Raw genomic sequence first — 13,013 nt, forward strand, 5'->3', positions numbered from 1 at the left:
CACGTCAATATAAAAGTACACAAGTAGGTACTTGTCAAGCCATTTTACACTTTATGTGGTTGGGATAAGGTAGCTGTTTTTAGCCAGTGGTAAATTTAAAGTGGTTGGGTGTGTGCTGTGACAGCATATCGACGTTGCAGGCTTGCAACTAACAACTGGGTCGGTCAGAACACTCGACCCGAAAGCGAGTTTCGCGTTGACGACAACGAATTTGGTACACAACACGTTCTAAATCTTTAAACAGTTTGACTGACAAGTGGAAATGATACATCCAATGTTGACGCACGAGTATCAAAAGTTAATTAAAATTCCCATTTGAAGTTTCATGTTTGCCCTGATTCCGTGACGTCAATCGTTTTCATATTATTTTCGCAAATTGAATTTTGTATTTAATACGTGCAATGTACATATCTATCAATATTTTGAAATGCCTTTTTATGAATCCAGCCAAACGTGTCCTATTTCCGCACTTCAGAATTCAGGTCAATGAAAATCTTGTTTCCGCGGCCTGAGCACTCCCAAATGATATGATTGCGTTATTAGGCCCAAAAGACTCATGCCAGGAATACGCGTTCCAAGAACCATAAGCGTTGTTAACTTTTATGTAGGTTTTATAGCATAAAAAGTTTGAAAATTGCTATTGTGAACATTACGGAATATTTAAGTAAACATTTTGAATTTTACAATAAGAGTCAATAGGTCGAATATTTAATGTTAGTAAGGCTGTCTCCAGAAATATGGTACTATGAAGGTATGTATGCAACTGGTTGATCTCCTTTCGATTAAGTGAAAACCGTAGTAAGTATTTAAATAATTACATTTTTTTTTTGCACATATTTGCCAATCAAAAGCAATGTCTATGAGACTGTACCAGACATAGAAAATTGATGCCAAAATTCCAACTAATTTAAAATACTCTTCAAAACTACATATAACATTGCAGACCATAACGTGTGAATATTAGTTTATCTTAACAGCTATGCAAACCTTAAACTAGTTACCTCTTTATAAGGAAAATTGAGAACAACAACACCGATACTATATAAGTTAAAATGTTCGTATTAAAACCAAGAACTGAAATTACACGGTCAAAGAAGTTAGTCCACGTTGCATATTGCACGGAAGTTTCAAGATGGTAGGTATTTTACTTAATACAACACTAGTTCTTTAGCCTAGGTTCTTATTATTCGAGTTGTGAGTTAGTCGGCAAACTTGCGATATTCGTTTCAATATTCAGTGCTATGTCTTGAAATAATGTGCGGAGTTTACTAAAATGGAGTATTCTTTGCTTGTGTGGTTTACTTGGTGATGAAGAAGTTTTGGCTCTCAATGTAAAGCGTGGTAGACCACTCTCTAGACTGAGAGACACCCTAGTGTTCAGGAGCATTAAATCCGAACACAAGGTCCGGGATCAATTCCAGAGCCGACCAATTATTAATTCAATAATTGATACATTTTTGTTTCTATTAATATTACCTTTAGCTCACAATAACATTCTGTGGGAGTCAAACAGAAAATAGATTCTACAAATAGGTACGCCTTTGAGAAAATAACCGTAATGTTATGTGGTGAACATTAAAATTAAAGTTACAGCTTTATTATATTTTAGTATGCGCATCTAGGGCGTCGTAAAATATAGTTTATCATCGCTTGTACATTTGCATAAAGGACAATGAACAGCGGGAGTGCTCTAAAGCTTTGTTGAGCTTATTTCGAAGCTTATGTTGGATTTAATCTCTTTCGTGCCGTTACAACGTGCCAATAGCATCTAGTTCTATGATTTTAGTATAAAAAGAGGTTGTAAACAATGAACAATCTATTTTTTTATGAATAAACGAGATTGACTTTTTTTACTGAGCCATGTCGTAATTTCTGTAGTGAGTGTATTCTGCTTTTTATAATAATAGTATCAATGTGGGCCAAGTATACACTGTAGCATTATAAAGCTATCATTTTGTTTGATACATCAAAATTTTACTTAACCTTACCTCCACCTTTGCCTTACCCTCAAAAGTTCAATACCCTCACATTACTTAGAACTTTCTTTTTAAATATTTAAATAACTAAATAAACGAGTCAAGATTAACCCTTATCTACGAGGAATGTTCCCGAGATTTCTATTATCCAACTGAAAATAATAAAGCTTATACCTGTTAACTTTAAAAATAAATAAGAATAAACTAGATCTGAGTTTTCAGAACTAATCAAACAAACAGTGTTTTAAAAGATAGACTAAACATTTTGGAATATTCCAACAGATTCAATCTATCCGAGTGAGACTATATAAATTGCTTTTGTCTTGATTAATTTAGTTTAAAATCTCCACTGTACAGGTTTTGTTTATACCTACAGGTGCATTTTGTAGTTATTCGTAAACAACTGTAGTTCAGTGTACTTATTCATATATATATGTATAGTCCTAATGCGTGTGATCGATCACAAGGTTAAGTAACGCTTGACACAGTCGATCCGCGGATGGTTGACTGACTGTTTATGTCATCTTCATGTTGGATTGGTGGGTAATTTTAGGCAGTAGTTAAGTTAAGGATACTGAGAAGCGAGAAAGTCTGACAACCAATCTTACTAAGGAGTTACCTAAGTAAATGGATTTAAGGAGACGGGTAGTCTAAGTAAACACTGATTATTAATCTGCATTACTGATCTGCATCTGATTAAACAGGAAGATCATGACAATAATCATGTGATTTGACTAATCTATCGTTTCATAAAAATAACGGCTATAAACAACCTACCCCATTTTCTAATTGAAACTATCGCAGTAGTATCGAGTTGAAATAAACGTTTCATCCTCATAATAAAAGGCAGCGATACCACAGGTGTCGTATTAAGGGCATAAAAAGGGATAGTGGCATATATTCATATAAATCCATCTCACTTTAGCACTGGAATCTGGAACACGGTCGGATCGTTACACCTATGGAAAACAGCCTACAAGCAAGTTAGGTACTAAGGGCTTATTTTATCGCCAGCTAGTAATTACTTTGGCAAACTATCTGAACCCTAAAAATATAAGCAAAGGCTAGACTTATAAACAAAAACGTAGACAGACTTTTATGGTCTCACTCTGGTTGTTACTCATCCATTAACCAGCCTTTAAACCGTTTTTTTACAAACAGGTTGATTGATGAAGAACACCGTCTAAGATTTTGGAAATTAAAAATTATGGGACCCTTATTCCAGGAAGACAATAGTAGGCAACTTTTTATTCGTCTGAGCGAAGTAATTCCCACAGGACGCGGGAGACGACCAAAACAAGACCTCAAAAAAGGAACTTGCTCAACTTCCTCAAGACTGACAAACGTTCCAAACTCATAACATTATTTCAATACAGATAACAGACAGTCAGAATTTCGATATAAACCCGAGTTCTCAACTTCGTATCTTCATTGTTAAGACTACTAAGTTGTGACTTACACTAATCCGATACTGGAACTTCAATGGATTCCGTGTACACCTGCCCTTTGATGGCGCATTTAGTAACGTGATCTATGACAAAGGATTGCATTGCACATTGTGGGCATTTGACACTGTTATTCAGCTGAAGTAGGTACTAGAGTTCAGTGTTTAGTGCTTTAGTGTCATGTTACTACTTAATGGATAGCTAGTTGTATTATGTATTCCTTCCTTGTTAATAATGAACAAACACTGAAGTCTAGAACTGAAATATTACAAAACTTTTCTCTCAATACTTGTAAATAGGTAGATAGGTACTACATGTAGGTACTGCCTTTTGCGTAATACGTTAGAGAAGTTTCATATTAAACATAAAATGTAGGTACTTAATTAGATGAAGTTGTAGGGACTAAGTACTTTAATGCCTACTTAGCTTCTAATTACGTAAAACAGAACTTTACACTGAATATATAATCTTACGATCCAAATGCTAACTTTGCTGGACCCTCTGCGGTCGACGGAATGCGGTGTGCCCTGTTTCACTAACACATAACAAACAGCTTAGACTTTTGGCCGTAGAAAACAGACCGTTTGACCTTTCTCCGCCACTGCGGGCTCTTAATACACAATTGAATAGGAGCCAATACAATGACCCGTATTTGCTACACTCCAACAAACATTATTTCATTCGTAAACAATTGAACATCAAAGCAAGTCAGCTTACGCAGCGTGCTTCCAAAAAAGTCCAAAATAAAATATGTAGGTATATTCATTCTAGTATGAATGGCTCCAATGCAATCTGCAGCATGAATAGGACTCACTAGGAATCAGCGCTGTCGGTTGTCCGTCAGTGTCAAAATCTGTTTTCATGTTTCCCACAGCGTACATTGAATATACGGAATGTTTCAGTTTCGAGTCAGATTTGGATTCGTTTCTGAGTGTATTGAAGGTTTCAAAAAGCATGCTCAATCTCGGTACCTTCTCTCGTAAAAAATAACCTTCATTCCTGACATAAGGACTATCAAAACTCAAAATTACTTACGAAACTCGCTAGTAAGTAACAACTTTAAAGTTAAGTTAAAAAAGTATTGTTGCAAAAACATCACATGTTCAAAATGAGTTGGGTAAATCTCTAAATGTTTTTATTGAAATTCGTACTTATACGAAACTTTCAATCCGTTTGCATTTAAAGAGCTTCCATTTTAAAATAAATATCTCCATACATCAGGCGAACGCCCCCGGGTATTGACATTGTCAACGGCGATTTAATATAACAAAACGTGTATACTCAGCTTTTGATTTGAAATATTTATTTTATCAAACAATATAGAATGCATTCATATGTGAAAGTTTGAAGCACCTGTGCTCGTATTATGCCATTTAAGTCCAAACTTTTATTTTTTCAAACTACCAAAAGTTAAATTGTTAGCATGGATGGCCTTTACATTGGTTTGAATAAGATCATGCAAGTTTTGAGTTATGCGTCTGCATCTATCTTATTTTGAATGGTAAACCTTTCATATCAAAATATTGAATGTTTATAAATATTTATCATTTAATACTCACTTAGTCCTATCACTTTGTTCCCAGAAATTGTAATCAAAATAAACAGTATATTTTTCTTCAACTTCGAAGGAAAGCTAAGAAAAGTTATATCGTATATTCTGGCAAATGAAAACAGTCGTCGTTATCATACGAACAATTTAATAACGTTTGCAGGAAGTTCCATTAAAACTGGATGAATATAAAGATAACTCATTTAATTATGTTGTGGATTCCTTTGTGCGTAGGCTGAATAAATAAATTCCTTTGCCGCTCAGTATCTTGTGAAAACGTTTTATAATAAAGGATTTCCTAATATGGAATCACAGGTACGAAGATACATTATATTTGTAAGAAAGGAATATGACTGAAATTTTTAAAGTACACAGAGTACTTCAATTAAATATTTTGTTCATCACATGCTACCTTATTAGAAAACATCGGCGAGTATCCTTCCATTGAGTAAAATACAGTGAATCAAATACTTCGCCTTTGACATTGACAGGTTTGAAAGACATCCCGGGTTTGGGTACACCCCGCCCCCCTCTGTCTCCCAGTGACCAACTACATAGTGGGACAATTTCTGTAAGTGAGACTGCGGTAGCCGACGGCTTACATTTGCCAGAGTTACTCATTCAACCACTAAAGTTTAAGACGTGGGCTAGGAATTGTAGGCAATTTCAACCAACGCCCTCCGAATGATTTTGTAGCGTTCAAAATCAATATTGTTAATGTTTATCAATGTTAACAAACCTAAATTCAAATTTGCATGAACAACACCTACGCGAGGAGTTAATTTGTTTTACAAGCTAAGTTCAACAAACCGATCAGCAACGTGGATTCTATTAACAGATCGCAATCAATTTTGTTACCTTTCAGTTATTTTCCATCAATATATGCCTTTTCAGTATTTGTTTGTTTTTTAAATAACACTTTTGTGCACTGGCACAAATACTAGAGAACGACTTTCAGCTTCCCATAAAACCATTACTTAAATTCTGTCCCATAAGGTACTAGCTTTTTACAGCACAAACAATACCTTTATCTCACTATCTATGAAGGGCTAAATGTACCATCAAACAGAGTATCGTCTCACGTACTTAGACATGGCACCATCATCAAACGCGCAAGTATCTAAATGAAGCAGCCTGTATTTCGCGCAATGCATTCGAAATTCTGTTTGAGCGACTTCCTTAGATTACTGCTCTCCTGGTACTCGACATTTTATATTGGAGCGATTACAAGATGATGTTCTTCTATACAATAAACAAATCATAAGGTTTTTGTTTATTTATTGAATATTATTATCTACTGACCTATTTCAGAAATTCTTTCACTGTTAAGAAATTGCTACACCATTCCACCGTATTGTATTGTGGGTAGAGGAAGTAATTTCCATGGGACGTGGGTGAGAAATGGCTAATATTAAACAAAACATTTAAGAGAGCCACAATAACCATTAGGTAAGTAGAATAAGGTAGACTAGCATTAAGTGATGTTAGTTACCAATGAATGACTGTAATGTTTTAAGTAAAACATAAACAACGAAAAAATAAAAGCAGCAATTACTAGAAGTTAAAACATAATGGAAGCTTCTAAAGGCCATCAAAGCATGTAAATTGCCTGAACATTAATTACACGGCACAATGCATAAATTATATCCCAAAAAAAAACTTCAACAATGACATTAGAACAATTAAACGACCATTAAATGAAGCACTGCAATTACGTATATTCATTAGCCACGAAACTTCAAAGGGCAAACAAAATTACCTATTATAAATCGCTAACAAAAAGCCCTATTATTCCGAGATGATAAATTGGCGGTGAATTCTAAAACTCCTACTTTCCATTTCGGTTATATTGTCCTTAGCATCTGTCAAGAATCTTAGAAATTCGGTTTGTCCCCCTGTTGGTCGCAATCTGAGGAATGTGGTAGGTACTTCGGCCCAGACTAACCCTTCCCCTCTCTTATAACTGCGTCAGGACCAAGAGCAGTGATTGTTATCGCTTTTTTAACCAACCCCTTGCTGTCTCGGCTGGAAGACTGGATGACAACAGACTAACGTACCTATATAAATTTTTAACGCAATTTGGTAAACAAGTACATGTCTAAAACAAACTACTGAATGGATAGACAACGGATCGTTAAAATAAATCTTCTATTAAAAACATTAGTAGATGATGACTCAAATATTCGGAAAAATTCCTAATGTAAACTTTTCTCATTAAAATGGCTTTATTCTACCTATTTTTAATGCTAACATATTAGGTTATATTCTGTTGAAAACGTTAATAACCTGCCAAAGTGTACATATATTATACGAAGCCTTTATAACTACTAGCGGTTCTATAACAAAGCTTATTTTTCAGACATACACAGAAAATCCAATTTTACACGTTAATTACAGTTAAAGGTATGAGTATGTGTAAAAAACCTAATTGAAAAATGTTTAGTGAGAAAACAGTATTCACATAAAATCAAATTCCGATCTAAATTGCATCCAGAGCCATTAGCCACAAAGCTTTCAACTTCAATCTATAGCACTTGAATGTCGTAAAAAGAGCTGTAAAACTGAACCCAGTAAAATAAAATAGTTACCATTGCCAGCGAATCACAAAAGGAAAAAAAAGAAAAATATGCTCTGTGCTTTATTCTTTATTCGATCTTGTATACAATGGAATGGATGCTGGCCACACTTCAACGTTGTTTGTTCGTTCCATATAGAAGGTTTTAATCAAAACGGTTGTGAATATATCAATGATTTTTGAAATGTGGTAAAACTGTCCCTTGCCTACAGACATTTGTTATCTGCAATCGAATTTTATTTATTGTATTAATTGTATAGCCATTGAATAAAAATACTGTCACCGTATCAGATTGCCAACGCAAGTTTTTTATTTTCCTACTATAAAAATAACAATACAAGTTTTAAACATCAGCAATTCTATACAGCCAGTACGAAATAACCTTCAGCCGTTGGCTGTTCCAATTACAAAATATGTCAGCGACATTACAAGCCAGCTCGATTTTTGAAATGAATGACGTCGAAGCAAAATGGCTGCCGCGAATGTAAACAATGAATTGAAAAGGATTCCCGCAATATCGTGTTGTCAAGACTCACTCGAGATACACTCAGTTTCTTTGATAAATTAATGGGCGTAAAGATTGTCAGATATTACGAATATTAATCATGGTGCCCACGCAACGGGTAAAAAATGAATAAATTTGACGTCACCATGGAATTAATGAAGGATGGATGGATTAGGTGGTTATCGTGGAAAGATTTATTATATAACAATATGTATGGGTCCATAGTTTCTTTCATGTAGGCGCCATCTTGTCTACAGTATACAATTTAGCAGCTAGCTTAACAAAAATACAAATATAAATATTATCTATTGTCCACAATATTGTCATCAAAGCAAATACCTACAACCGAATACATTCAACGACCTCAAAAAATATTGAAAATAAATCTCCGTAATCCCTCAAAAAACTTCAAGCAGCTGAGGCTTTATGCAGCCTAACTTATACCTAAAACAAGCATAAAAAATCTGCCACCTTGAGCCTTCAATCTATGCTCATTTGTTCCGAGACATTCGCTACAAAAATCAAGCGGTAAACTGCAACATCTCCAACGACGAACAAGCCAATAATGCACCAGCTTTTGTTTGAAAAAAGAACCGATAGTGCAAAGACGACGAGCAATCAACGCGATCAACCAATGGCAAGGGTTCCAATCAATTTGATCGAATGACCTGCCGACGATCAGACGTCGCAACAACTTTAATTGGATCTTACTGTCGGACACAATACTAAAACTGACTGAGTGTAAATTGAAACAATCAATGCATCTGTTTTATTAAGAACCATGAAATAGTAAATTGTGTTGTTTTTTAAACAAAGTTGTCTTATTAAATGCTTGAACAATGATAAAGTTTAAGAGTAATTTATATTTATAAGTTATCATTGGTCTAGACAGGTTTTATTTCAGTTTCTTTGAGGCATAGACTACCAAAGTGAAATGATGATAATATAAAATATGACGAAAAATTATCGTTTGTACAGGATAATTTCTATTAGAAAAATAACTTTTTTTTCCCTATTTATTACGATATAACGTTATTATAACATGTATTAATAACCTACGTTAAGGAAAAAGGACAAACAATGCTATTAAAAATGCAGGCAGTCTTCAAAGCGAGCTCTCTTTGCCAATAAATCTAATTTGGTGAACAAATGCGTTAATTAACTACATGGAATATTTGAATACGCAAATGGATCTACCGTTTTAATTAGTCCAGCGAATGTTTTGTGTCAAACAGTTTTGTCTCATAAATAATGCTTAGTTCATTGTTCTCGACTTCGAATAACAAGTTTTTCAAAGCCAGACACGATATTTTTTTCTTTTTTTCTCGTATTCAATTTCAAATGCAGAATACAAATAAAGTGTTTGAAATTAAGTATGGCAAATGTCCTTAGGGGTTAGATTTTTTACTGCTTTTATGACTAATTAAGCAAAGTCTAGATTTGCTACACGAACAGAAACTAAACAAACATTAATTTGCAATTCCAAAAAAACAAAGGCTTTGTTCCAAAAAAGAAAACATCTAGAAGTTTCGACGGTCGTACGAAAAATTCAAACGACGAACATAAAACAACAGCCAGTCATCATAACAGTTTTCTTTAAAAGGAGGCTGCAGTACTTAAGGTAAGAGTTACCTGTGCCACGAACGCGGAAACGGTTCACTATGAAGGAAAAAGCTTTTAAGTAAACAAGTTTGGGAGGCACGTCCTCTAAGGATCTAAGGTCACGGAGACCTCGACTCTGAGGAAGATAAACAGGAAAGCGCAACAAAAATGTCTTGAGGTCTATATTATTATAAAAGATATTTTAAACAAGCCTGCTGAGAACTTTTATGGATAAAATCTTATCTCGTTACGAATTCTGGGTGTTAAAATGTAAAGCTATAAAAATATAATATAACCATACAATAAAATAAGTTAGGTTCTTTGTCTCTTTGTTATTCAACACAAGCGATTCATGAAAATGATTATTTTCACATTCACAGAGTAGATTGTATGCATTTACACACACATGCAAGTTTCCATTCAAATCCCTAGCTAGCATTCAAAGGCAATACATAAAATAATGATCACGCTTAACCGTTTTGAGTCTGACAAATGAAGCGTATGCAGTGATTAGTTCAATCTAGCCGGATTACAGGCCTTTCCAGTACTAATATTTGCTGAATGATTACATAATTATGCTAGCGAGCTGAGAATTGTACGTTAATGATACCAGTAATTATGAAAAGCGGAGGTTCAGTATTTATTGAATAATGATAATTATAAAGCTTCGAGGTAATAGATAAATCATAGAATATCAGACGATTACATTACACGATATTATTAAGTACGATAAATAATTCAGCATGAAATAGACGATACGATTTATCAAAAGTATTATTACTATGATTTATTGTAATAAATAAGTATTTAGATATCATGTTTATAAATCTCCAAATGAAGAATTGACGTAATCCCGAAATAAATCGGTTATCAAAGTATTTCAGACACACAAATGATCAAAAGTATGGAATCAGATCATCTACGCCTAATGATATGTTAAATTGAATTTAAATTTTACAGCATCTTTTTAAAAATGTATTACGTAAAATCGCTCATTGAACCTGAAGCCTGGCAAATAATCGAGACAAGATCCTCCCTCGATAAGTAAATAATCGACTTTTCTCTGAAAATATCGTTGCAGTTCAAATGAAAATTGCCCTGTGTCACAAGAATATGAATGAAAATTCTGTGTAGCAAACTTAATTTAATAAATAGGCAATTGAAAATAGTATTAGTGATTACTTATATTCTCGAAAACGTAAAGAGCTATAAATAAATAATTGTCTTAAGTGCCCATTTACTTGTACCTTTCACAATCCGAGTAACGCCATTGCTATTGCAATAAATACGACCACCCTTGGGGCTTAAACATTATTTAAATGATCGCAGACACGAATATGAGTACGATACAACGATTTACTCTATTTCATAGCTATTACTCATAGGACCTTTATATAAATCTTAAAACAATTTCAAAAAATGATTTTTATCTCCGCCCAAGTTACTGCTTAAGGTTAAATAAACACATTTTTTATTTATTCAAGAATTCTTTTAGTGACGCTGAAAATGGTAGTGGCATTAGTCAAGTTTAAAATAAAAAATAAAGGATCAAAAAAGTTTTTAGAAAAAAGGGTGTCGGATTGAATCTATTTACCTGCCAATAGCATTGGGTCGTTTTTCTTTGAAATAGTTTGTATTAGAACCACAATAATTTATCGAATAACGGTATGAATTTATATTATCGAATAATAAACTTAATTTGATATTTATAGGGTTGCCAATCCCACGAGACTTTACCTCTTCGTGGGACTTTGTCAATCGATTGTAAACACAATTTCATTGGAATTTTCTTCATTCATTCATAGCTTAATATAAACATTTTTTCCAATAAAATTACTTACATTCTTCGAACAGTTTAGTACTGTTCATACTGCGAACTTGATGAATAAAAATCGAGTTAATTATGTCCTGAGGGACTAAAAAGCTCATTATGTACAAATGTTCAACATACCATTGTAAATAGTGATAATACCTGTAATAGAAAGTGTTTTTAAATATATAATGTTTCTTAATAAAATGTGCTTCACAGTAAAATTTCCAATTCAATTGAATTAGAGAGTACTTCGCATAAATGAAATGATATCATCAAACAATCAGAATAATGTACCTTCTGAAAAATATTAAATTAAGATACATAATTGATTTTCTCAACGCTCGAAGTTATTAACCTTCGTGAAATAACGTGTAAGACGACCTTTACGATCATTTTAAAATGTCTCAAAAATATTTCGTTATTCTTTTAAAGTTTTTAAATCTTACCAAATCTGTAATTTGAGCAGATTCTTTTGATTTTAAAATCTGAATATTACAAAGTCTAGGAGCAAGTTTTCGAAGACTCAGAAGTAGTATTGACTTGTAAATTGGTTTATAAACTGTTCCAATGCCTAATGATTTCTGATATTTAAAATAATAAACAAGATTTAAATTTTCGGAATATTTTATAGTCGCCGAATTGACTGGTATAATAATTAAATATGTGCCCACGTAGGTACCTAGTCTATATAAGGATTAATGTTCTGAAATACATGTCAGCTGGCCCACACACTCATTAGAAAATGGGTTTATGTTTTAACAATTTATATTAAGTACAGATATTCACTGTCTAGTTGTTTAATTGAACAAGTTTCCAATTAAGAAAATGTCAATGTCCAAATTAATTGAAAGTCCCGATCAAGTCTTTCAAATATTAGTTGGTTGGATCAAGTAAGTACGAAAATTGTATGCAATATGTAATGTAAAGCTTGGGGTCTTAAAGAGATGCAGGCTGTTCCCAAAATATTCACTCAATAACACGAAGATCAGCTAAGCGAAGTAAGATTACCTATTTCATCCGCCATGTTTGATTCTTGTCACGTACGCGAAGTATGTAGATATCAACATCTACATAATATAATATTTTACGTATGCACCTCAAGATATGGAGGAAGATTTTTCAGCCTTTATTTTTGAGCACAAAAATGTTAAGAAAATTTTAATCATGATTATTTGAAATTCAATTGCCAATACATCAAATAAAGAAAAAAATTGTGCAGTGACTACATTTACTTCAATTCTATATCTTAGTTTATTTTCTAGTATCACCAATAAATCTGCTTTCAAGTATCAGCTTAGTCAGAAATTCAATTTCAACTTAGTAGATTTGACCACTTATTAAATTAGGTCTGATATAGGTATGACAAAAGATATTACGATTATCATAAAATGGTGTTATATGTTATATTTCAATAGAACCTCTAAAATCTGGATTGTTTCAACACCGTATCCTTTACATACTTGCAATTATGCTTTACTCATAAATTTATTACTCTGAAAATACACTAGGTATACTCTAAATTGTGTGTAGATGGAAAATAAGACAGCT

The 13,013-nt window shown here is 33.3% G+C and overlaps 1 protein-coding gene across 1 annotated transcript in view; it reads right to left on the bottom strand.

The window, feature by feature from the left end:
- LOC110371398 (inactive rhomboid protein 1) overlaps positions 1–13,013 on the bottom strand; it is a 143,509-nt gene that overhangs the window by 118,866 nt on the left and 11,630 nt on the right. Inside the window, exon 2 of the mRNA XM_064041630.1 lies at positions 11,604–11,624. Within this exon, the coding sequence (XP_063897700.1) occupies positions 11,604–11,624 (21 nt within the window). The remainder of the gene's footprint in view (positions 1–11,603; positions 11,625–13,013) is intronic.

Source organism: Helicoverpa armigera, chromosome 2 (assembly GCF_030705265.1).
Source record: "Helicoverpa armigera isolate CAAS_96S chromosome 2, ASM3070526v1, whole genome shotgun sequence".
Taxonomy (NCBI): domain Eukaryota; kingdom Metazoa; phylum Arthropoda; class Insecta; order Lepidoptera; family Noctuidae; genus Helicoverpa; species Helicoverpa armigera.